This window comes from Salvia hispanica, chromosome 6 (genome assembly GCF_023119035.1).
Source record: "Salvia hispanica cultivar TCC Black 2014 chromosome 6, UniMelb_Shisp_WGS_1.0, whole genome shotgun sequence".
Classification (NCBI taxonomy): Eukaryota; Viridiplantae; Streptophyta; class Magnoliopsida; order Lamiales; family Lamiaceae; genus Salvia; species Salvia hispanica.
In genome coordinates, this window is record NC_062970.1 from 25,832,727 (window position 1) to 25,855,562 (window position 22,836).

General features: G+C 35.4%; 4 protein-coding genes across 4 annotated transcripts; 2 read left to right on the top strand and 2 right to left on the bottom strand.

Annotated features, from left to right (window-relative positions):
* The first annotated feature begins 1,503 nt into the window (after positions 1-1,503).
* Positions 1,504-8,392, top strand: LOC125197389 (apoptosis inhibitor 5-like protein API5). Its single transcript, XM_048096128.1, has 16 exons — positions 1,504-1,713; positions 1,828-1,989; positions 2,541-2,640; positions 2,739-2,804; positions 4,125-4,237; positions 4,332-4,406; positions 4,581-4,730; positions 5,750-5,815; positions 5,891-5,956; positions 6,443-6,553; positions 6,949-7,035; positions 7,115-7,221; positions 7,330-7,444; positions 7,565-7,630; positions 7,793-7,890; positions 7,967-8,392. The coding sequence occupies exons 1-16, from the start codon at positions 1,627-1,629 to the stop codon at positions 8,148-8,150; spliced, it is 1,653 nt and encodes a 550-aa protein (XP_047952085.1). The 5' UTR covers positions 1,504-1,626; the 3' UTR covers positions 8,151-8,392.
* Positions 8,393-9,018: 626 nt separating this feature from the next.
* Positions 9,019-10,457, bottom strand: LOC125197390. The gene has a single exon (XM_048096129.1). It carries the CDS (start codon positions 10,348-10,350, stop codon positions 9,172-9,174), a length of 1,179 nt encoding a protein of 392 aa, XP_047952086.1. The 5' UTR covers positions 10,351-10,457; the 3' UTR covers positions 9,019-9,171.
* Positions 10,458-14,960: 4,503 nt separating this feature from the next.
* Positions 14,961-19,777, top strand: LOC125197388 (sodium/calcium exchanger NCL-like). The gene is made up of 7 exons (XM_048096127.1): positions 14,961-15,419; positions 16,463-16,648; positions 17,113-17,294; positions 17,864-18,009; positions 18,113-18,347; positions 18,420-18,722; positions 19,365-19,777. Exons 1-7 carry the CDS (start codon positions 15,041-15,043, stop codon positions 19,611-19,613), a joined length of 1,680 nt encoding a protein of 559 aa, XP_047952084.1. The 5' UTR covers positions 14,961-15,040; the 3' UTR covers positions 19,614-19,777.
* A 277-nt stretch (positions 19,778-20,054) lies between these two features.
* LOC125197394 (30S ribosomal protein S6 alpha, chloroplastic-like) lies at positions 20,055-22,144 on the bottom strand. Its single transcript, XM_048096133.1, has 2 exons — positions 21,710-22,144; positions 20,055-20,512 (listed from the first exon to the last, which is right to left on the bottom strand). Exons 1-2 carry the CDS (start codon positions 22,046-22,048, stop codon positions 20,273-20,275), a joined length of 579 nt encoding a protein of 192 aa, XP_047952090.1. The 5' UTR covers positions 22,049-22,144; the 3' UTR covers positions 20,055-20,272.
* Positions 22,145-22,836: the final 692 nt, after the last annotated feature.

The window sequence follows — 22,836 nt, forward strand, 5'->3', positions numbered from 1 at the left end:
GGTAGTAGTTATCAATTTAAGGTATATTATCAACCTAACATGACCTTAAACCCTAACATATAATTCTTCCGAAACTATCATTTTATGGACGAAACATATTATTTTTGCTAAATGAATTTACATCATCTTGAAACTAATATTTCATGGACAAAATATATCATTTTATACAAATAGAATATCAATTTTATTGATTACTAGCATCATTTTATACATGTAGAAAGAATATCATTTTATTGAGTACAAACATAATTTCATATATGCTAAAAGAGGGGTGTGGTTAATTGTTAACTCACCCCTTAATTGTTAACTACAACTAATTTAAGACCATAAGAATTTTGAGATCCAATAGTTAATAAATTGTCATGTGTAGTTTCATTTTTATTTTTTCATATTAAAAATATAGGAATAACTACCAAATTTAGGGTTTAGGAACATTATGTCAATATTGTATATGCATGAATACATGAAAATGGCAATATAGTTTCATATTTACAGTATCCATGTATTTTATTGGCATATTTTTCAAGTTGGATTTATATAAACTGTTTCACGAATTATATGCAAATTCACGAAAATATTATCAAATTTTGACATCGAAGCATATGCATGTAAGATTTCGTTGGAATCCTTATAAAATTGTCTTTAATATGATATATGTTGTGAAAAATAATATAAATTGTGATAGTTATATGCATTTAAAGTTTTTGGATATTTTTTAAAAATTAGTTATAACTAATTTATTGTTAATTGACATTAATACCCCTATTGACATTTTTTGTACAGTGTATTAATACTCGTAGTTGAATGATTTTGTGCCTTGATTTAATAATCCAATGTCACTCATTTAGTTGTAGTTAGCAATTTAAAGGTAAGTTAACAATATAACACACCCCTGGTAAAAGAAATACTAAGTATGATTTTTATACGGTGATAACCACCCAAACCCCTCTCCATCTCTCAAAATAACGCCATTTTCTCTTTTTTAAAATTTTTCACCATAAATTACACTATTAAATACTATTTCAATTTTTTTTTTCTCACACTTTACCGATTTCACATTAAAAACTTGTAACATTTCAAAAGTTTTTTTTGTTAGGAGACGAAGACAAGACAGAACTTAATAGATAATGATGCTCACATAATTACTATTGGAAATTTATTACTAGTAAAAACAAAAAAATGAAACAATTTTTATAAACACTACTAGAAAAATACGTATGACTATTGGTTGCGAACGAAACTACTGTATTTTAACAAAACAATGTATACTTCTTCGATCTAAAAAAAAATATCGCAATTTACCATTTTATACATCCACAATGTAAAATCTCATTTTTTTTCATTTTAAATAATAAATCTTACAATTCACTAAATCAAACAATCACATTTTATTATAACATTAATATAAATTGAGTTCCACGATATGATAAAAGAGATTTTAAATTGTGAATGATAAACTATTTATTAATGTTATTTTAAATGGGATCGAGTATAGTTTGAAAACCCAGACGGAATTTCTAATCCTCATCAAATCTAAAATCAAATTGAGACGTTCCCTTCCCTCCTTCAACGTCAAAACCCTAATCCGATTTCCTCAACACCACACCCACAAATTCAATCAAAATCATGGCGGAAGCGACCGTAGATGTCGGCGACATCGAGAAGCTCTACGAGTACGGCGAGAGACTGAATGAAGCCAAAGATAAATCCCAGGTTAGTCGGTGCATTTCAAGTTTTCCGTGGTTTCGAGCTTTTGGTCAGTCGTTTTGGAGGTAGGATTGGGGACATTCTCAACTCTTTTTCTGTATGTTTGGATTACGTGAGCAGAATAGGAAGGATTACGAGGGGATACTTGCTGCTGCGAATGGCAGTGTGAAAGCGAAGCAGCTGTCGGCGCAAATGATACCTAAGTTCTTCAAGTATTTCCCTGAGCTTGCCGAGCAAGCTCTGGACCAGCATCTGTATTTGTGCGAGGACGAGGAGCTTGGTGTAAGTTACTTTTACGGTTTTTCTGAAGGAGCTCGCATTTGCATTTGTGGCACATATTGGAATTTGAAGGCCTTGAATTGTATTTTTATGTCGATGTTCGGGCAAACAGTATCACAATGTTGGTGCTTTATGAGTTGTATATATCAAATCCTTTTGCTTTCTCTAGAGGGTTTCATGGGGGAATATCAACATGTAGTAGTTCTTCAAGAGAATCATAAGTAGCCTTTCTGTGCTAAATTTCACCATAAAAGAGGATTCTCGGTGTGGAAATTGATATTAAAAATACTTGAGATTAGAATGGCACCATGCATTTGATTTCTGTCTCTCCTTTTTATTTTCATGGGTGTCTTGCCACTGTCACGTTGAAACATCAATTTTTCATATGAGTAATTGTATTGTGCAGCACAATTTGTGCTTTACACATATTGCGCATGCTGAGTTTGATTAGGCGGATGTTATACATCCTCAAGACATTAGACACACATTTCAGAGATTTTGAGTTACACACATTTAGGTGACTCTGAGGTATTTTCTTTGTTTAATTGCTGAAGGTGCGTGTACAAGCTATTCGTGGGCTTCCTCTATTCTGCAAGGATACTCCTGAACATCTGACAAAAATTGTTGACATCCTCGCCCAACTTCTTATTGCTGGTAATTTAGGTCTTTGATGCATAATTGGGGTTCTTTTGCAGATGTTTTCACCTCTTTAATTTTTAATTTTAATAAAGTGTTTTGTTGGTTATGATTAGGAGATAATGTGGAGCGTGATGCAGTACACAAAGCCATTATGTCCCTGTTGCGACAGGATGTTAAGAGTAAGCCTGATAAGTCACTATTTAGAAATAAATTGTACTTTCAGTTCTTTCATACTTTTTTGGCTGAATCATTGATGACACTGACTTTTATAGGAGGTATTCCCTGGAAAACCTAAATTGTACTTCTAACCATTAGATTGAGTGAACATATTTTGGTTTGGTAGAATTTGAGATTTTGAGTCATAGCAGGAGGTAATTGTCTCTAGGTTGTTAAATGTGACGTTTGGAAGTTAGGTAAAAACGATGAAGTGAAATTGGAGCTTTATACTTGGATGACTAACTGCACTCTGATGCTTAGACGGTGATGTGAAATTGTTTCCATTTTTGTGAAGGAAAGCTACATGCATACCTTGGTGGATATGTTAGTTCTTAGAGCTGCATCTTTTCCTTTTCAGATAATCTCCCTACAGGATTTTAATATAATAGAAAAGACTTAAGTTGTATCTGGATAAATGGATTGGTGGTTTACCCTTGCCATTACAGTTATATAAATTGCTTCTTTCACCTGTTACTCTCATTTCTTGAGTTTAGAAAAACTAGGATGACGTGGAGCTTCTTGGGACATGGACCATTAATAGAATCTGATGAAAATGATATGTTTGTCAGTGGCTGAGTGTCATTTCCAGAAAATTTATAGCTGCTGTGTTACAGTCTCTTATGAAATTTGGTTTTTAAGTCAAATGGGGTTTGCCAGTGGAAAAAGCACCGGAGGAAGTTGAGCACAACTTTGCGAGCCAAGCCTAGTTATTTGGTGGCCAGTGGTAGGAAAATCTTATCAAATTTCTGTAGGTGGCTCGAGACTCCTATGCTTTGCTGAAACTATGTGATCTCAGTTGCTAAATGCTTGTAGTCACTTATTATTCTTATATGGACCTTAAAATGGAGTTTCAGTGAAGAGGAATTTCAAATAGTAAAACGGGTTCATGGGCAAAAGAGATGATGCCGAGATGTGTTCTATGAACATACGTTTCAGATAAGAATCATAATTATAGCTGTCTGTTTGAAACTTCCATCATGCCTTGTGCATCACATTTCAGAATTTTTTTGGTAATGAATTGGAAAGGATTAGGAAAATAGTTTTTAATCTGTCAGAAGGGATATATTGTGTCATCTGTCTTGTGAGGATTCCACTAATCTGCATTGACCTCATGGCTCATATTTACCTTCATCAGCATAAGTCATTTTAAAAATTCCCCTGGTATGCTTCATTGCTTATCTCTTTGTGTGTATTAATAAACTGGACACCTAAATCATGGCTACATGTACACTGTGCATTCAGACTGCAAATTCTGAAACTGTTGTTGATTATGTTTGTTTCAGCATCTTTAACAGCTTTGTTTAAGCACATTGGTAGCACTGATGATCGAAGTGCAGAGGACCTCACTGCTTGTGAGAGCATACGTGAGAAGGTTCTTTGCTTTATTAGGGATAAGGTAAGACATTTCTAAATTTATTAATGAAATAACTTTTCAGCCTAAACATATTATGGATAAGGTGTCCTACATTATAGGAGTGTACATTTTTCAGGTGTTCTCCCTTAAAGAAGAGTTGTTGAAGCCTAAAGATGAAATGGAGAGGCATATAACTAATTTGGTAAAGCAGGTATTACATTCATATCATCAGGCATCTGATCAAAATTATGTTTTTCGAATGTCAAATTTGTCAATAGTGTTGAGACCTTTTTCTTCTTCATGGCGGGTACCTCTATATCTAAAATTCCGTTTATAATACCCGATGCTTCCAGTTGAATATAATTCTGATGTCTTCCTGTTTCAGAATATGCAAGATGTAACAGCTGCTGAATTTAAATTGTTCCTTGACTTCTTGAAAAGCTTGACCTTGTTTGGAAAGGACGCTCCCGTGGAGCATGTTCAAGAACTTGTTGAGATTATTGAAGGCCAGGCTGATCTTGATGCTCAGTTTAATGTATGTTAAAACTTAAAATCTGTTTTTTGTTATTTCTTTTTGCCAATGATATTGGTCTATTTGGTTGAAGAGAATTGGGCCTGGAAATTTTCGGATACAACACACACAATAAAAATAAAAATTAATAGGTTAATGTCAAGCCTTGTCGTGTCAACGTGATAAAGACATGGTAATTCTGTGTAACTCATCGTTAGTATTATTATTTTATTCTTAGTTTACTATTATGGTTTATTTTCGTATTAGTTTTTAAACATAGAGAATTTAGAATTTGTATGGCTATCATGTCGTGTTGTTCGGTCATTATCAGCTTGCTTGTGTGAGAATGAATTAAATTGTGTTGCTATTGTGTTGTGTCCATGTCTGTGTGAGTCACCCTATGCTAGTGCTGATGGTTTCCTTATCGTGTTAGGGTTTGTCCTTATCGTGTCGTGTTGTGTTGCGTTAGCATGTTGTCACGATAACGACCCGACATACACAGTTTGGCTGGCCTAAAGAGTATTCTTTGATGATATTGAGGAGCACGGCTTTGAATGTTGAGTATAATCATAATAAATATAGATTTATGGGTCCAAAAGCATAATGGTTTTAAGCATTTGTTTGTATCTGTCTATCCGATATTGATAGAGCCTAGTCTAGCTTTTGAGCTCCTTTGTTTTGTTTTGATATGAATGTTTAAGGCATGTTTGTAGGTTTTAGTCGACCATGCCATAAAAGGTTATTTTAATTACAAAAATAAAAATAATAGAATTAAATGATAGTGTGACCCGCGCCATGGCCACCACCACCACTCCCTTAAAAGTTCTGACGTTTACTGTTCCACAAGTTCATATAGTATCTCAACTTTTGTATCTAGAATGCCAATCTGGTTACTTGTCAAATTTGTTGCCACTTCCCATACATATACCTTCCTACTTTCTAGTAATTATTGTCTTCATGTAAATGGTGATCCATATTATTGTAGAATTATTACTGGGAAAGTATTCGAATATTTTATTTTGCTTTTCCATGGTTGTCCGCAGGTTTCAGACAGTGATCACATTAATCGATTCATATCCTGCATACAAATGGCCCTTCCGTTTTTTATGGTACTCACAAATCTGATATTTGAAGAACTGTAGATCTATTAGCATATGTTGACATAAGCATATATGTGATTTCAGAGGGGTGCTTCAAGTAGCAAGTTCTTCAATTACTTAACTAAGCAAATCATCCCTGTTTTTGACAAGGTAATACGCTCAAACTAAATTACTATCTACCATTCTTAAAAATGAGTCTCTTAAAACATTTAGCTAGCTGTGCTGATTTTGTCATCTTTTATGTTTCACGATGCATGTCCATGTCCAATCCAAATTTACCTTGGCTTGGGAATCCCTGGTTTTTGTTTTAGATGGAATGCTCTTATTTCCATTTTTTTGCAATTTTTTTTCCACATTCTTGTTTGTGTACTACAAATATCATGATTGCTAAGAAGACTTCTTATTATATGAATGTCTAGATCTTTTGTGCCATCCAATGTCATTCAAACTTTTCTGATGTTTGTTTCAGCTCTGTTTCAACATAGAAATGAAATGTAGTTACTTTACTAACAAGAGGGCGTTGTGACCTGTAGTTACATTTCTTAGTATATTGTTTTTATAATTTCGAATTCCCGACCTTTTGTGTTTGGAATTTGATTGAGGATTTTCTTGTATCTTTATATACATCTCTTTCAGCTTCCTGACGAAAGAAAATTGGACTTGCTAAAGAATCTTGCTGAATGTTCATTATATGCAAGACCACAAGAGGCAAGGCAGCTTCTTCCATCAGTAGTGCAACTTTTAAAGGTATGCTTTCTGTTTGAAGTAGGTAAGAAGATGCGTGCTGCTGTTAAGTTAACTATTTAGCTACTGAGATGGATGCCTTTATCTTTTTCTTTCTGACATGATTCTTGTATTGATTTTCATCCTATTATCTTCACTTTTCATCCCATGGATTGGTGTCTGTTTCATATAGACACCATCTTCTAATAACATTGCATATTAGCAGTCAATCCTGCTTTATAATTGACTATCAGTTTTCCGTATTGATTGTTAAATAAAGTTGGATGGGTGTGAATTAATATTTTCATAAAATGAATGTACTTGTATATCCACTGACAGATTTTGAACCATGGATTTGGCAACTTGATCTATGATCTTCTATTCAGTGATCTTATGGATGCTCTCTATACATGTCACAGAAATACATGGTCCGGAGAAAGATTGAAGAGATTGATTTTACAAGTATTGAGTGCTTGTTGTATGCATTTCACCATTTAGCTCACAAGGTAATAATCATGTGCTTGTTGTTCTGTCTACATATTTGATATCTTAGAACCAGGTACCTTACATATTTCGATTCTGTAGACTCCCAATACCACGAATAGTCTTTGTGGCTACAAGATTGTTACCGGACAACCTTCAGATAGGCTTGGGGAAGATTTCACAGAACAATATAAAGATTTTACTGAGAGGTAATTTATGACTAAAGAATATTGCAATTCAGTACATTGTTCATGTTTATTCAAACCTGGTTTCACTGTGGAATTTCATAAAGTTGACTTGTTCTTTTGGTGAAATAGATTAAGCACTACTGAGGAATTAGCCAAGGCAATGAATAAGAAGCTGACACAGGGCATGGCGGAGCATAATAAAGCAATGGCAGCTGCAAAAACAGAAGAAGAAAAAGAAACAATTGTGCGTTTTTCTAATCCACTTAAATTGTTGTAGTATTTAGCTGCGAGGATGTTATTATCTTTGACGCGTTGGGTTTAGTTGGATTAACTTTGCTCCTTTTTTTATCTGGATATCCTACAGAAGAAACAAAAGCAGAATGCTACAGCTGGGCTCCGTACGTGCAACAATATACTAGCAATGACACAGGTGAGTAATTTTCTCCAACTTGACTTGATTATAGAACTCTCTGAAATCACACGAGTGGATATAATTTCATAGGTAAATAACTAATCTGGGTTTAGTAGACTTGTTTTCTTCTTTCCTATACACTGAGCTATACTAAAACAACATGATTGTGGTTGGATATAGCCTTTGCATTCGAAAGCACCTTCATTTATTGGGGGCCAGAAGATCAGCTTTTCATGGAAAGAAGCTACTAAAGTTGCAACGACTGCTGGTGCTGCAGGGTATAGCGAAATACGTTCATCTTTACTTGTGCTATACTTGATTTTGATGGTTTAAGCTAACCATTTGTCATTGCAGTCAAAAGAGATCTGTTAATGCTGGTAACGGATCTGGCATGAATGCAATGAAGAAGGCCCGAGGAGCTGGAGGTGTGCAAAACCAACTCGTTAACCGAGCTTTCAAGGGTTTAAACGAGGGGAGAGGCGGTGGAAGAGGTAGAGGAGGTTGGAGGGGACGCGGTCGAGGGAGAGGCTATTATTAACAAGCACCACACTGTTGCATACCGTGGAAGTTTACCTAGGACATGTAGTGCTTAATTACTAGCTAGTCTTCTAGTTGTATGGCATTTGTCAGAGCTTTAATATTGTTATGATTAAGATTATGTTGACTTAATTCTTTCAAAAATATCAGTGCCATTAGTGTGATGTAACAGAATGGCTACGACTTCTTGTATTGGAGCCACTGATATGATGATGCTGTTATAAAGTTGAATCCTTTGGAAAAGTCCACCAGGAATCATGTGCTAAGTGCTAACCTAATCTCCCTCATTCTTGTTGCTTGGGAAAGTTTTTTTTGGGTTAAGATTTATGTAAGTTATGTTTAGTAAATTAAATGAAGATAAAATTAAATTATATACTAACAGAGAATAAAGTGAGAAAAATGAGTGAGTGAAATAGGAGAATAGTACTTCCTCTGTCTGCCATTTAAAGAGTCTCTTTACCGTTTTGATTGTCTATGATTTATAAAACCATTTACTTTCCATTTTTAGGATGCAAACATTATATTTCACTAACTTTTAACACTTACGATCATTCTAACACTAATACTCCATCCATATCCATTCTAAGTGAAGTATTTCTTTTCTGCCACGAGATTTTGTGTATTGTTATTTTGTAGCTAAGTAGTTAAAATAAAGTAAGAGAAAAGGAAAAAGTAAAGAATGATGTTTTTATTATTAAAAATGTGTTATTTATAGTAGGATGGATGAAGTATTAAAAGTGGATCCGCATTTCACTCCCTTTCTCCCTTTACTTTTCTTTAGAAAATCAAACAATTTTTTAAAATCCGTGCATAAAATTGTCCTTAACTGGTGGACTAGGGAGTAAGATGTTTATTTTTTTGCCAAGAAATGACTACTAAGCAAGCTTGGATAACCCAATATGAAATAGTACAAGAATGGTGTATGAGTTTGGATGAAATTGCAAAAACATATTGATCTTTTACAACATTGTCTAAAATAAACAAGCCAAAATATGATCAAATCTTGAGTTTCTTCAACACAACTAATAAAGAAAAGGAATCAACTTGTAAGTAACCTTAGACACATACTCAGTATACCTCTCCCCAAACGCCTCCACCATCACCGCCTCCTCGGCCTCCGCCTTCCGCCCATAATACAACAAGCACACCACCACGACCAACAGAGCACTCACCGGAGCCCTCAACGCCGCAAAATAAGTGACAAACAGCAGCATCGTGGACGCGTAAATGGGGTGCCGGACGAGCCTATAAGGCCCAAACTGCACCACCGCAGTCGGCACCACCACCTTCTCCGAATAATTCGCCAAATACAAGGTGGAATGGTATTGCATAAACACAGCCAAACCAATCATCCCCCAAATCGCCACATTGCTCCAACCCCCCGGGACCAAATGCAGCTCCACCCCTTCAAACGCCGCCGCCCAATGCGCCGCCGTCACGCCGCCGCAGAACAGAAGGCGCTGCCACCTCGGCAGCACGATGTCCCATTTCGCATCGTGATCGCGGGCGTAGTAGTCGCCGTAGAGACGCTTGCGCACGCTGACGTGGAGGAAGAAGAAGTAGTGGTAGATGAAGAAGAAGACGAACGGCCAGCCCTCGAGGAATCCGTTGAAATGTGCCGGCGGCACCAGCGTCAGCCACGTGAATGCCGATGTCACGATGCTGAGCTGCTCCACCACCGTGGCTTCGCCCTTCAGGTGTCTTCCCAGGCTGTAGAGGCCGTACGCGCCGATCGCAATTGCCGCCGCCCACGGCCAGAACACCCAGGTCCAACTGAAGTACATCCAGAAAAACGGACTGAGGAGCAGATTCGCCGCCGATTTCGACGCCGCGATCGCGGCGGAGAGCGCCAAGCACCATTTGCACACGTCGAGGGGGGTCAATTGGGCGAGGGATGATTTTAGCGATTCGAAGGATAAATTTTTGAGTGGCTTCAGCCAATCCGAATCTAACGGCGGCGGCGAGGTCGAATAAGAGCATTTGAGCGAGCGGATTTTGTAATTAGAAGTGGATTTGGAGGGCGATAGAGTGGAGGAATTGGGGGGAAATGGAAGAGAGCATCTCAGTGAGGTTTTCAGAGAGAAAATATTGCGCGGAACCTGCTTGCTGAAAGGTCTGAGAGAAATCAAATGAGAATTTTGCGAGAAAGTGGAGGCGAAAGGGGTGACCTTATAACAGAGCACTGAAGCGGCTGACTCCATAGTAGATTTCTGTAATTTCGAGCGGGAATGCTAAAGCCCTAATTCCGTCATTGAAGCAAAACCTTGATAAACGGTATTGGTGATGGTGAGGATGCGGTCTGTAAACACGAGGCTTTACCCCAAATAAATTCATTTTCAAATTTGTTTTTACTATAAATTATTTATATTTTATACTCCATATTATTCTACTTAAAAATATATTTTTAATTAAAATTTCGAAAATCTAACCCCTGCTAGTAATTAATTTTGCATCCGCCCCTCTATAACTTACTGGTATTAATATAAATCTAAATTAATATGAATAATAGTATTGAATTAGTATGCTCCATTATTCATAGATTCATATAATCACTTTATCCAATTTCTTAATTGAGAATAACTGAACTCTAAATATTATCCTAAAATATTGTCGTTTTACAAATTTGGTCAAAATATTACTGTATGTTTAATATCTTTGTGTCATTAACTTATCAACTTACTTTATTTTTTTACCCGATTTTAACAAAACCATTAAAAAAAATGAATGATCATTCCATTTTTACTCAGTTAATATTACCAATTCACCAAATTAGGCACTAAAACAACAATAATTAATTATTTTATTTACAAATTTCAAAATCACATTTTTTTGATAGTCCAATTAATATATAAATTCATGCCTAATATTTAAATATAATTAATAAATTATTTCTATTCTTTTCTCAATCATTTCATACTCTTTTCTTCCAAACCAAGTTTTTATTTATCGAATTAAATTTTTAATAGGAAACTAAGTTTTATTTATAAATCTCAACTGTCCAGAGTTGACCGATTGAAAAATCCAGTGCTTAGCAGCAACAAACAGTGAGTTGTATGAACTGATCATGCTTAATCAAAACATGAATTTGAGAAGGTAAATGAGTGTTGAAGAGAATTTGTGAAGATAAAGAGAATGATCAAAGAACGCTTCACTCTTCGCAAATTTCGACTACAATCCCTCTTGTACCGAATCTCTCGACGATGAGACGGGCGTCGCTTCAACAATGGGAGCATTTTTCTGTTTCTTGGACTTACGCGAAGCTCATATTCACTTGAGGGTTCGAAAAAATGGAAATGTTTTATTGAAAAGATTATTTTGTGAGGCAATCAATTAATCCGTGTGTTCAATTTTTTTCTTTTTGCCCTTTCTATTATGCTTAATTTTAACTTTATTGTGGTATTGGGGTTGGAGATTTTGCCTTTATATTCCAATGTTTTATATTCACTTTGGATTCGGTACGAGTTTTAATATAAAATTGATAAAGTAAGAGCATCCGCAATGGTAAATAGGCCAGCTATAGGCCAGCCATAGGCCAGCCATTCTCTCCTCTGCCACGTCAGCAACACTCAAAAAACCCCCTGCCACATCAGATTTAGGCCAGCCGCAATAAAAATAATTCAAAATACACTACATTTACGGAATTAAAATACGGAATTAAATTTACGACACATATACGGGAAAAATAATCCATTCCATTAAAAAAAAGTACAAATTTTTTTTAAAAAAAAATACATGATTCTTTTAAAAAAAAAAGGTTTGAGGAGTTTTGAAGGGTTTGGGCAATTTGGTCTTTTTACACTTTTAACATTTTAAATATGATATTATTTCAGTTATGTACTAAATCGATATTATTTCAAAATTATTATTCATCTTCCCTTTTGTCATCCTTCACTTTGTTTCTTTATTTCAATATTAGATTTAATTTATAAAATTAAATTTTAAATTTTGGTTTTTAAATATCAATAATTTTTTTTAATTAAAACTATTAATTCATAGACACTATAAATATTGATTAAAACTATTAATTTTTGTTATTTAATATAATATTCAGCTGAATTGAAGAAGTACAGAAAAATAATATTAATTACGATGGAAAAATAAAAGCTATTCTATATAGCCTTCGTTCAGTTGTTATAATTGCTTGTGATTGAATATTATAAAGTTGACTAAAAATTTTATATAGGATTATTTTTGTTGAAATTTTCTAGTCATTTGATTGTTTTCAAATTAATAAACGAAAATTATATTAATCTTGCATTAGATGCATATTTATTTCAGAATAAATCGTGTTATATGATCTATTTATGATTAAAGCTATTAAATATTGATTAAAACTAAGGGGTTGTCATATCTTATTGATTAAATATTAGACACTATCAAATATTGATTATAACTGTTAATTTTTGTTATTTATTAATTTTTATAATTAAAAAATTTATTGATAATTAAAAATTAAAATTTAAAATTTAATTTTATAAAATTAAATCTAATATTGAAATGAAGAAACAAAGTGAAGGATGACAAAAGTGTTAAATCTATAAACTCATAGGGATTACTGGTGATATTTTTAAAGTCCAAAGACCATTTTCGAGATAAACTCATAGTCCATGGACCATTTTTTAAGTTCACTCTATAAAATATACTACTAGTATTCTCTTGAGGTTTAAGATTATTAGTAAAATTTTGCAATTTTTATTATGTAGAAGATTGAATATTTCAAAATAATACATGTAAGAGTGGACGTTCATCTTCTCCCAGTAAACTCAGTCCCTAAGTATAAACAAGCACAATTATAATGTAAACTATATTTTTATTTTGTTTATTTAAGTGTTGAACTAGTTTTATGTATTTTTGTGGAGTAATTGTGATTGTGACGTTTTGTGATATACTCTCCGCTAATGTTTCAAAAAAATATCATTTCTCATTCTTAAAAATATCATTTTATATTCAAATAGGAACTAAATACATTAGTTAATTGTAAAAATTATATGGAACCAAGTGTTAATGAATGAACGCATTGGATTCCGATTCATTTTTATTTACAATACAAAAATTTGGATTCTAAGATTGTAAAAAAAAAAGTTCCATATTTGAGTTCGGAATGAAATTCTGTTTGAAGTGAAAAAAAACAATTCTATTTATTTTTGGTTCAAGTATTCGACTCAATTCTTTAAAATTGTTTCTCATTATAAAAAAGGATAACAGAGATAAAATACGACTTCTTATTTAAATAAAAAATAAAAACAAGAAGAATAAAAATGAGAGTGATAAAGCAAAATCATGAAACTAATGTAGGCCTAATCAATTAATATGAATACGGAAAAATACAAAAAAATATCACGGGGAGAAAACTTCTAATACGACTTAGCTGGCTCTTCCAGAATTGAAAAGCTATAACTTAAACAAAGCAATTTAAAATTATGAATTCCTTCTCTCCAAAATTGAATTTATAATTGGCAAAATTTATTTGTAATATAATATTTATATTTACGGAGATTATGAACTTTCCAGTTTTTCTAAGGTTATTTGGAAGAATTTATAAAGCTCGCTGACAAAAGGAATCATAGCATGTAAAAAGCAAAAATGAAATTATCCACATCAGCATTTCTTTTCTTTATTGAGGATTTAAGTTACTTAGAAAAAAAATTACAACTATACTACTATCAATTTCAGTCGAAACACAATTTGTATTTGAATAAACTAGGCGTAAGTCAAACTTACCTTTTTTGGTAAGTTAAAATATATTCATAGTAATGAATATTTACAAACCAATGGTAACTTTTGTGTATTACAATAGACAAACGACTTATTTATTATTCTTTAATCGATGATCTAAATTTATTTAATCATTATAAGTATACATAATTAATTCAACCACTGTCTTATCAAAATTGAACCGATTCCTCAGCACGTTTAGTTTTATTTTAGTACTCCATTTGAAAAGAAAAGCAGGCAAAGCCTGCCAGCACGTTTAATTTAATTTTCTATTTTTAGATTCTATCTATACCTTTAATTTTCATTACTTTTTAGTAAAATTATACGTTCTCTTTTGTTTTCAAAAAAGGAGTCGGCAGTTGGAAATTTTGCTGCTAACCTCTTGATACATTATGATTATAATTTCAATAGGATAATTCTCTACATATTCAAATAAAATTTAGCAATTACGATAATATATATTGATATAAATTTGATCATTCAAATTTCAATGCCGAGAGAAATGCCAGATTCAAGGATCATAGATTGACAGAAGCCCTAAAAGAAGGACAAGAGGAGAGATCAAGTGGAAGAGGGCGACATTGTAAGTCAGAGGATATCACCCAACTGAGTGACACCACACCAGACAAACCACCCAATCTAGTGGAAGGTTATGGAAGACAGCACACATTACCCAATTGGGTGACCCTATGGTCACCTGTTTTGATAACACGCCAATGGAGACAGGGGGTTTCACTTGACCGGGTAGCTTGGGAACTAAACCTCTACTCTATTGACTGATAAAGACATCCGAAGGCAATGAAATGGTTTGGATGGTGGCACATCATTTTTAGGAAAAAATAGCAGTGTATATTTTGAAATAAAATCAACAATGAAATCGACATTCGTCTTCAAAATGATATTTTAGGTGGGAAGATATTTTATTTTAGTTGCTCAATATTGAAATTTGAGATTTAGTAGATGTATCAAGTAGAGGTATCCCATGCCATGTGGCAGCTGAATTAACTAATTGTGGAATTTTGTTAGATGATTTACGCGCGTCCAAATCTTGAAATTTTTTTAAGTAAACGCCTTTTTATACTAAATTCAACAACACGGCAAAAACGCTTTATCCATCATTCTAATCAGCTCTACCAACACACACACAACACACTCACACACTCCGATCGAACCGCCATGGCTGCTGCTCTCAAGCTCAGGCCTAAACCGAATATCCTCACCACCTCCCTCGCCTTCCTACTCCTCTGCGGCTGCGCCTATGCTCGCCTCATCTCCGATCCATCGGATCTCATCTCCGACGGCGTCTCCTCCACCCCGTTCCTGCGCCTCTACGCCGCCGATGAGGCCTGCGAGCAGACCTACGGCTTCATGCCCTGCACCACCTCCGGGATCGGAAGCTTATTCCTCATTCTCGTCTACGGATACCTCATGTTCCTCGCTGCGACCTATCTCTCCGCCGGCAGTGAGCTCTTGCTCGAGCTGCTCGGACCTGGAATCGTCGGCGGCCTCTTCCTCCCGATTCTCGGAGCGCTTCCAGATGCACTGCTTATTCTCGGTAACTTCAATTTTTTTACTCGAGCTTCAATTTTACAAAGCCGATTCATGAAATTTTGTTTGGTGAGTGTGATTTTTACTGAACTAATCGTAATCGTAATCAACATGCGTTGTGATCGTTATAGATTTAAAATTTAAATTATTTTCTCGAATTTAATGACTCGCCGGCCCACAAATTATGGACCTGTCCTCTTCTGCAAGGTGCGGGGCCGGTTTTCTCTGATGCGAAAACCGCAGCCACTTGTCGCAAAGAAAATCGGAGCAGATCTACTTCGAAATATCACATCTCTATGCTGAATCGACGATGATACATAAATACAAAAACATTATGCACTGTCTGCGTGTCTACTTTTTCTCCGGATGTTTACATCATACCACTAGGGCTCGTGTTCTTATTATCCTATCCTTTTTAACCTTTTTACTTTAATTTAGTACTCTATTATATGTAGCTGTGATAGATATTTTTTGCAAGCGAAGTAGACGAATAATCTTCAGTAGCACAACAAGAATAATAACTCTGAATTCAATTATCAAGACAACAACGAAGACTAATACAATAATTCAAAGGTTCACCACCTGCAGATATGACATTATTTTAGCATTTTGGAGAAGCTTGGATGTGTGGGTAATTTTTCGCTCAAAATTGATGGATATGAAATCATTTGGATGACAGCTGTTCAAGAAAACACAAGGGAAAGTTATTATATGGAGTACTATAAGACTGACTTCGAAAAAACTGAACATGTGAGGGGTGAACTGGTACCAACTTCTAGTATTACCTATTTGAGGAAAAATAACTGAAGAGATAGCACGTGTGTGCAAGTACTGAGTGATTCTATGTGTTTGTTTCCCCTTTGTTTGAGGAACAGGAACTCAGATTTAGCCAGGCTGAAATTGGTATTAAATGATCATCAAATCCTAATTAAGATTGATAAACTTTGTTTGCATACCAGCTTTATGCAGACTTTGCACTTTTACAGATCAGTCATATATGAGTAGTGTGGTTGTATTTTCTGACTACTCATAATACTGTTGCTTATCCAGTCTCTGGGCTTTCTGGAACCCCTGAAGTCGCTCAAAGCCAGGTATCGGTTGGAATGGGATTGCTAGCTGGCTCAACTGTCATGCTTCTTACTCTAGCTTGGGGTACCTGTATAATTGTTGGAAAGTGCGATTTAGAGAATTCTATGGCCATTGACTCCACAGACACGAAAGGCTTCAGCTTAACTGGTTTGTTTCTTTGTCTTTCTTTTGTGGCTCCCATATTTTATAGTAGTGTGCATGCCCTGCCCTGAAATGAAAAACCATAAACTTCAACCGGAAATCAACAATTATGTTCATGCACACACACACACACACACACACTCAAGTGTCTCTTTTCTTCTAATAAGAAAAAACAATCAGGGGATTTTATCTTTTGCGAACCATTCAGGCACTTTGGGATCCACTATCATCGTCAGGACATTCCACCCACCTTCTCAACCAAGAAATACACATGTTTTTTAAACTGAACTGTGAAATATAAGTCAAAGGATAAGAAGAATGTACTTTAACTAGAAAGAGAAAGAACTATACTTTCAATCCAATAAATAAAATATGCTGATCAACACAAAAGTTGTGATATAAGCATTTGTGTCATTTGTGGGCAATTTCGTGAACACATGCATCATACGATGATGTATTGGTCCATACAGGATCTGGTGTTTGCACGGATATATGGACAAGCTACGCAGGGATTATCATGGCTATATCCGTTATCCCCTTTGTAGTTGTCCAACTGCCGCAAGTTTTGAACATTAACTCCGGAAGGCATTTGGTTGTTTTGATTGCCCTTATTGTTTCTGTTGGGCTACTACTTTCCTATTGCCTTTACCAGGTATTTTTCTCATTGCATCTTCATAGCATATCATACTAGTTTCCAATTTGGCAGTCATTGTCGCAAGGGCTTAGTCTGGATTCACGACCATGCTTCAAAATCCTAGGGAAAACTTTTAAAATTGTTGTTCTTTATTTTCATTGAGTTGATTAACCGAATTCTGATTGATGAAACTTCCAAGAACTTATTAAATTTCAGAACCATCATGTTCTATATTTTACTTCAACCCAAATGTGGGATGAATAGGCTTCCTGTGACATCTCACAGTTATTGAAACCATAGCAAAAGATCAGTTGGTGTATTTTCAATTAATAACAGTATTTTGAAGAATGTTTGCCAGAGTTCAATCTAAAAGTTCATTGTGAATTTCTAATCTCTGGATCCCAAAACAACACTATTTTAAGTTCTCTGGGAGCCACTGTATTGTACACATGCTGTGGAGCCTTTAGAGGCTAATGGTGAGCTGAAAACTGCATAACATGGCAACTAACTGTTGAAACTTATAAGGGTTACTGTTGCTAAATGATTAGACTGAATGCTTGTTGAAAATCAGCTAACCTGTTTTGCAGGTATTCCAGCCCTGGATTCAGAAGCGAAAGCTTTCTTATGTAAAGCATAAGCATGTCATGGCAGGAATCCTAAAGCATTTGGATTCGGGTCCTTTGGGAAAGCTATGCAATGCAGATGGAACAGCTAATAAAGTTGTACTGAAGAAGTAAGTTTGGGATCGTCACATGTTGTGCTGGCTATCTCTTTCAGCACTTGTGGTTTAGCATTTTGCTTCTTCCCCTTGATTGATATATGATCTGGTATTGTAGGATCTTCACAAGGATTGACGATGACAATGATGGAATCCTATCACGTGTAGAGCTAAAGGCTCTAATTATTGGAATCCATTTTAATGAGATAACTTTTGATGAGAATGAAGTAGTGGACAGAGTGCTCAAAGATTTTGATACTTCTCTCGACTCAAAAATTGATTTCAACGAGTTCGTCGCTGGAGTTGAGAAATGGCTGCAAGAAGCCAGAAATTCAATAGACGATTTTCACGAAGTATGGTGTCATTTAATCTAGATTCCCGATTTAGTCTGTTGTTATCTCATGGTATGCTTTCATCTTTGGCAGGAAACAAGGAGAGAACATGCTCTTTTGGGAAACCAAGATGACGAGAGTGGTGAGGCCATTGAGAATGCTCGATGGATATCGATCAAAGCTGCACTTCTGTTGCTTCTGGGAACTCTTATTGCAGCTTCATTTGCCGACCCTCTGGTGGACGCTGTAAACAGTTTTTCTGCAGCCACAAGCATCCCAACCTTTTTCATCTCATTTATTGCGCTGCCGTTGGCTACCAACTCAAGTGAGGCAGTGTCTGCAATTATATTTGCTAGCAGAAAGAAGCTAAGATCTGCCTCTTTGACATTCTCAGAGGTATGTTGAGTTCTCATTCTCTGCAGCATTATGTGTTATGTGAGGCGGGTCTTGTTTGATAAATGCGCGATAGATACTTACAATAAGCTAATACTCCCTCAGTCCCAAGATATTAGACCCTTATTCCTCTTTGGGGTGTCCCAACATATTTGAGCCATTTCTATTTATGGTAAAAATTTACTTTACTGCCAACTCCATTTACACCACTTAACAACATCTCCTAAATTCCTGTGCCCAAAAGAAAAGGGCTCTAATATCCTGGGACGGAGGGAGTACCAACTTGTTTGCTTCGAGAATCAATGTCCTTGATAAAGATATCCAGCACCCGTTATGTAAAACTAGTACTCCATGCGTCCCTTAAAAGTAGAACCATTTGAAATGACACAAGTTTTAATGCAAAATTGGTAAAGTAAGGGAGAGATAGAAAGAAAAGTGTGAGTTAGTAGAAAATGGGTCCCACCTCGTTAGAGAGAGAGAGAGATTTCCTAAAAAGGAAAGTTACTATTTTTAGGGGTGGACCAAAAAGGAAAGAATGTTCATTTTTAAGGGACGGAGGGAGTATATGGTAAAAGACACCCTGATCAATGTATCTGCGTACTGTGATTTGTTCCTGACACGGATAGATTGTTGGTTTTGTTCCAGTTGTATGGAGCAGTGACAATGAATAACGTACTGTGCCTGTCGGTGTTCTTGGCCCTGGTTTACGTGAGAGGGTTGGAGTGGAACTTCTCGTCAGAGGTTCTGGTGATCCTGTTGGTGTGCATTGTGATGGGGGTGTTTGCGAGCACCCGCACCACTTTCCCACTGTGGACATCTCTGGTAGCGTTCATGCTCTATCCAATCTCCCTCGCACTTGTATATGTTCTCGACTTCGTCTTCGGGTGGTCGTAGATTATGATGATGCTTCCACCACCATTTTTCCCATATAATTTGCATCCATGTGCAAGGGGACATGTTACACATTTATTTAAAATTCATCTATGGTGGATGTGTAGTAATTGTTGTTTATTAATAAGTTTAGTGCCTGTGGTTTCTCAGGCGCTTGCTGTTGTTAATCTCTGGTCTCTCTCTAGTTATTTTCACCTGAAACCATTCATATTTACTTTCTTTGAGAATCAACTAACTTAAATGTGAAAGTACTAAATCAATATAAGCCATGATAAAATGGTCTTGTATTGGAAGTAACAAAATGAGATTGATGTGCATATTTTGTAAAAAAGATGTATAAATATACAAATTTTATCACTACAACGTCGAGCAATTTATTTTATAAAATTCTACTTTTTTTAATCTTACAATAATCAATTATAGACTGAGTTTATAAAAGTTGCATAGACAATTGAGTTTATCACTATAAAACGAATATTGAGTTTACTTGCACCTTCTAAACATTCTAACATTCAATTCTATATCCAGCCAAACTCAAACTGGTGTGGAGATTCGAGAACAAAATGAATAAACCTTTCACACGACAAACACCAACTATGCTAAATCTAAACGAGTAAAAACGAAGCCTTTCACATGAAAACCTAGCATACTTGACTTGATCCCTAATACTTCCTCTTCCTTATCTTGAAAGTGGATGACCGGATAACATCATCGTCTCTTTGTAGGGTTTCCCCGATAATTGAGACTGAGTCAGGCTTGGTGAAGAAAGTGACAAGAATCTGAATACTGTCCAAGTAAATGTTGGTCTCTCCAGCTTTGTTTTTCTTCTTGATGCTGTAAGCAAGTGGGCGCACCCCTTTGTTCAAAAACTCCACATGCATAGCGCCACCGGCAGAGAGCAACTGCGCGAAAACAGAGTGAGAATCCAATACACAAAATAATTTGATCTAATATCCTTGAGAAATCACAGAGCAATTCAGTCCCCTTCTACCAGATTCTCCGCTTTGATCTGCACATTCAACAAGACCAACTCGCGGGAGTGGAACCACTATTTCATCCCATTTTAAGATAAATTCACTCAGCTGCCTCAACTTGATTGCTGATCACTGGCACACAATTTTCTCTATTTCGTTTACTTTTGGGAGCTGCACCTCGATTTTCTATCCTGTACATTGAGTCATATTGCCCATCGATAGTTCGGATAGATAAAAATAGTATGGGCTAATCTATGGCTGAGTATGGAGGATTAAAGTTTGGAAGAATGTTGGATATGTTGAAACTTACACGGCTTGATTACTGCCTACCACAATCCATCTTTCTTTTATCGGTAAATGAATAGAAACCCGAGACCTTTGGCATCGGACATTACCAATTTACCACTAGCCAACTCACGGACACTGCCTACACCACAATCCCTACACCACAATCCATCTTCTTCCTCACAATACATACAAAGTAGTAGTATTTCATCAATATACAATCTACGGTGTGATTGATAGAGGAATGATATGCTACATACCTTATGTGAGATTTTTATGTGAGCATCACTCTCGTTTGACGCACGTTTAACATTTTTCGTTTCGATTTATATATTTAGTTTAATTCTAATACATTAAAAAATATTATTGAAAATTTTAATTTCACAAAATTCAAAGATTGATTTGCTCATTTCTCTATAATTTCAAATAAATTACTAATAAAATAACAAATCAAGCTTTGATTTTATGAATTTTAAGAAATTAAAAATTTCAATAACATTTTTTAATGTATTAGAATCAAACTAAATATATAAAATCGAACAAAGCTAAATGTACGTCAAACGAGAACGATGCTCACGTAAGGTATGTAGTGCAACATATTATTCCTCGTAATTGATAAACCCTAATTAGGTTGATGAATTTTTTCCATCCACATCTACTTCTACTTCAAAACTAGCTTGTGATCATCAATTCTAAACGATAATAAACAAACAAATAATGCTCAATTTCTCTCCAAAATCCCAACAAGCACGCAATATTCTCAATAATTTAAAAAATATCCAAGCAGCAGCAGCAGCAGAAATACACACATTTTGAGGTGAAGGAAGAAGAAATTGTTACCTGTTGGTACTTGTTAATGAAGGCGAGGCGCTCGTCCTCGGAAATGTTAGGGCGTAAGATAGCCATGGTCTCGTACTGGCGGAGGCCCGGCGGGCACTCTGGCTCCTCCTTGTTGTCCAGATCGGCGAACCCCTCGATTGGCGGCGGTGCGCCTAAATCGGTTGCGAAAAAGGACATGTCGAATTCTGCTCTCACTGCTCGCAGGGGTTTTATCAGAAACGGCATTTTAATAGGGTTTTTGGATTTGAAGGGAAGGAAGGAAGACGAGGAGTGGAGGTGAAAGGTTCGCGATTTGAAGAGAGTGGATGAAGAGGAAGAGATTGAAGCTGATGATGCCATTGTTGGTTTCTCCGACGCGAGCGAGATCGATCGACAAAGAGAGAGAGAGAGAGAGGGAAGATGGGTTTTTGATGGGTTTGTGAATCTCTTGTTTTGTTAAAACGTGGTCAATTTGAAGCGACTTATAAAACTAGAAACTAAAACGCGATACTGACACTTTTTGGATTTACATATCAAATTCTCTTGCGAAATTTAGATTACATTTTATTTATTTATTTATTTATACATTTATGTATGTATAGTCACAAAATTCAACTTTGCACTGACCAATAATTTAGCTCACATAAATTATTCTACAATTAACATAATGAATGAAAAAAAATAAAAATCCCGAAATCCCCACTTTATGATCATTGAATTCTTGGCTGTCTACCTATATGATGACATTTGCAACACCTTTAATTTCAAGGTATTTGTTGTTAATTTTTCTTCCGTTAATGAAAAATAGTAGTATTATTTTGTCATTTTGAGATGTCCACAAAAAATAATTTAATTTTTAAAATTAGAAAGTTTTCCTCTGATACTTTATCCACTTTTTTTTCATATCTCTTATTTTACATACTGATTTTCCTTTTCCCTTATTTTATCAAATTTTTATTAAAATTCGTGACCGTCGTAAATGGGACTAACTAATTTTTTTGGACGGGAAGAGTATATGCTTTCGTAAAATTGCTTATAATAGTTTTTATACATGTTTTTGAAAAGATAATAGTATCAATAAACATTGAAATTTAGAAAATTGGTGGTGCACCAAGCTGGCTAGTCCCAATAAAGTACAATTACTCCTA

What these genes read in the sequence shown, in the direction of transcription:
- LOC125197390 (XM_048096129.1), bottom strand. Translation starts at nt 10,350, where the DNA reads ATGGAGTCAGCCGCTTCAGTGCTCTGTTATAAGGTCACCCCTTTCGCC.
- LOC125197389 (XM_048096128.1), top strand. Translation starts at nt 1,627, where the DNA reads ATGGCGGAAGCGACCGTAGATGTCGGCGACATCGAGAAGCTCTACGAG. An exon ending in CAGTAGTGCAACTTTTAAAG is followed by an intron (nt 6,554 to 6,948) that starts GTATGCTTTCTG and finishes TACATGTCACAG; the next exon opens with AAATACATGGTCCGGAGAAA. An exon ending in ACGACTGCTGGTGCTGCAGG is followed by an intron (nt 7,891 to 7,966) that starts GTATAGCGAAAT and finishes TTGTCATTGCAG; the next exon opens with TCAAAAGAGATCTGTTAATG.
- LOC125197394 (XM_048096133.1), bottom strand. Translation starts at nt 22,048, where the DNA reads ATGGCATCATCAGCTTCAATCTCTTCCTCTTCATCCACTCTCTTCAAA. An exon ending in TCATTAACAAGTACCAACAG is followed by an intron (nt 20,513 to 21,709) that starts GTAACAATTTCT and finishes GTTTTCGCGCAG; the next exon opens with TTGCTCTCTGCCGGTGGCGC.
- LOC125197388 (XM_048096127.1), top strand. Translation starts at nt 15,041, where the DNA reads ATGGCTGCTGCTCTCAAGCTCAGGCCTAAACCGAATATCCTCACCACC. An exon ending in AGATGCACTGCTTATTCTCG is followed by an intron (nt 15,420 to 16,462) that starts GTAACTTCAATT and finishes TTGCTTATCCAG; the next exon opens with TCTCTGGGCTTTCTGGAACC. An exon ending in CCTCTTTGACATTCTCAGAG is followed by an intron (nt 18,723 to 19,364) that starts GTATGTTGAGTT and finishes GTTTTGTTCCAG; the next exon opens with TTGTATGGAGCAGTGACAAT.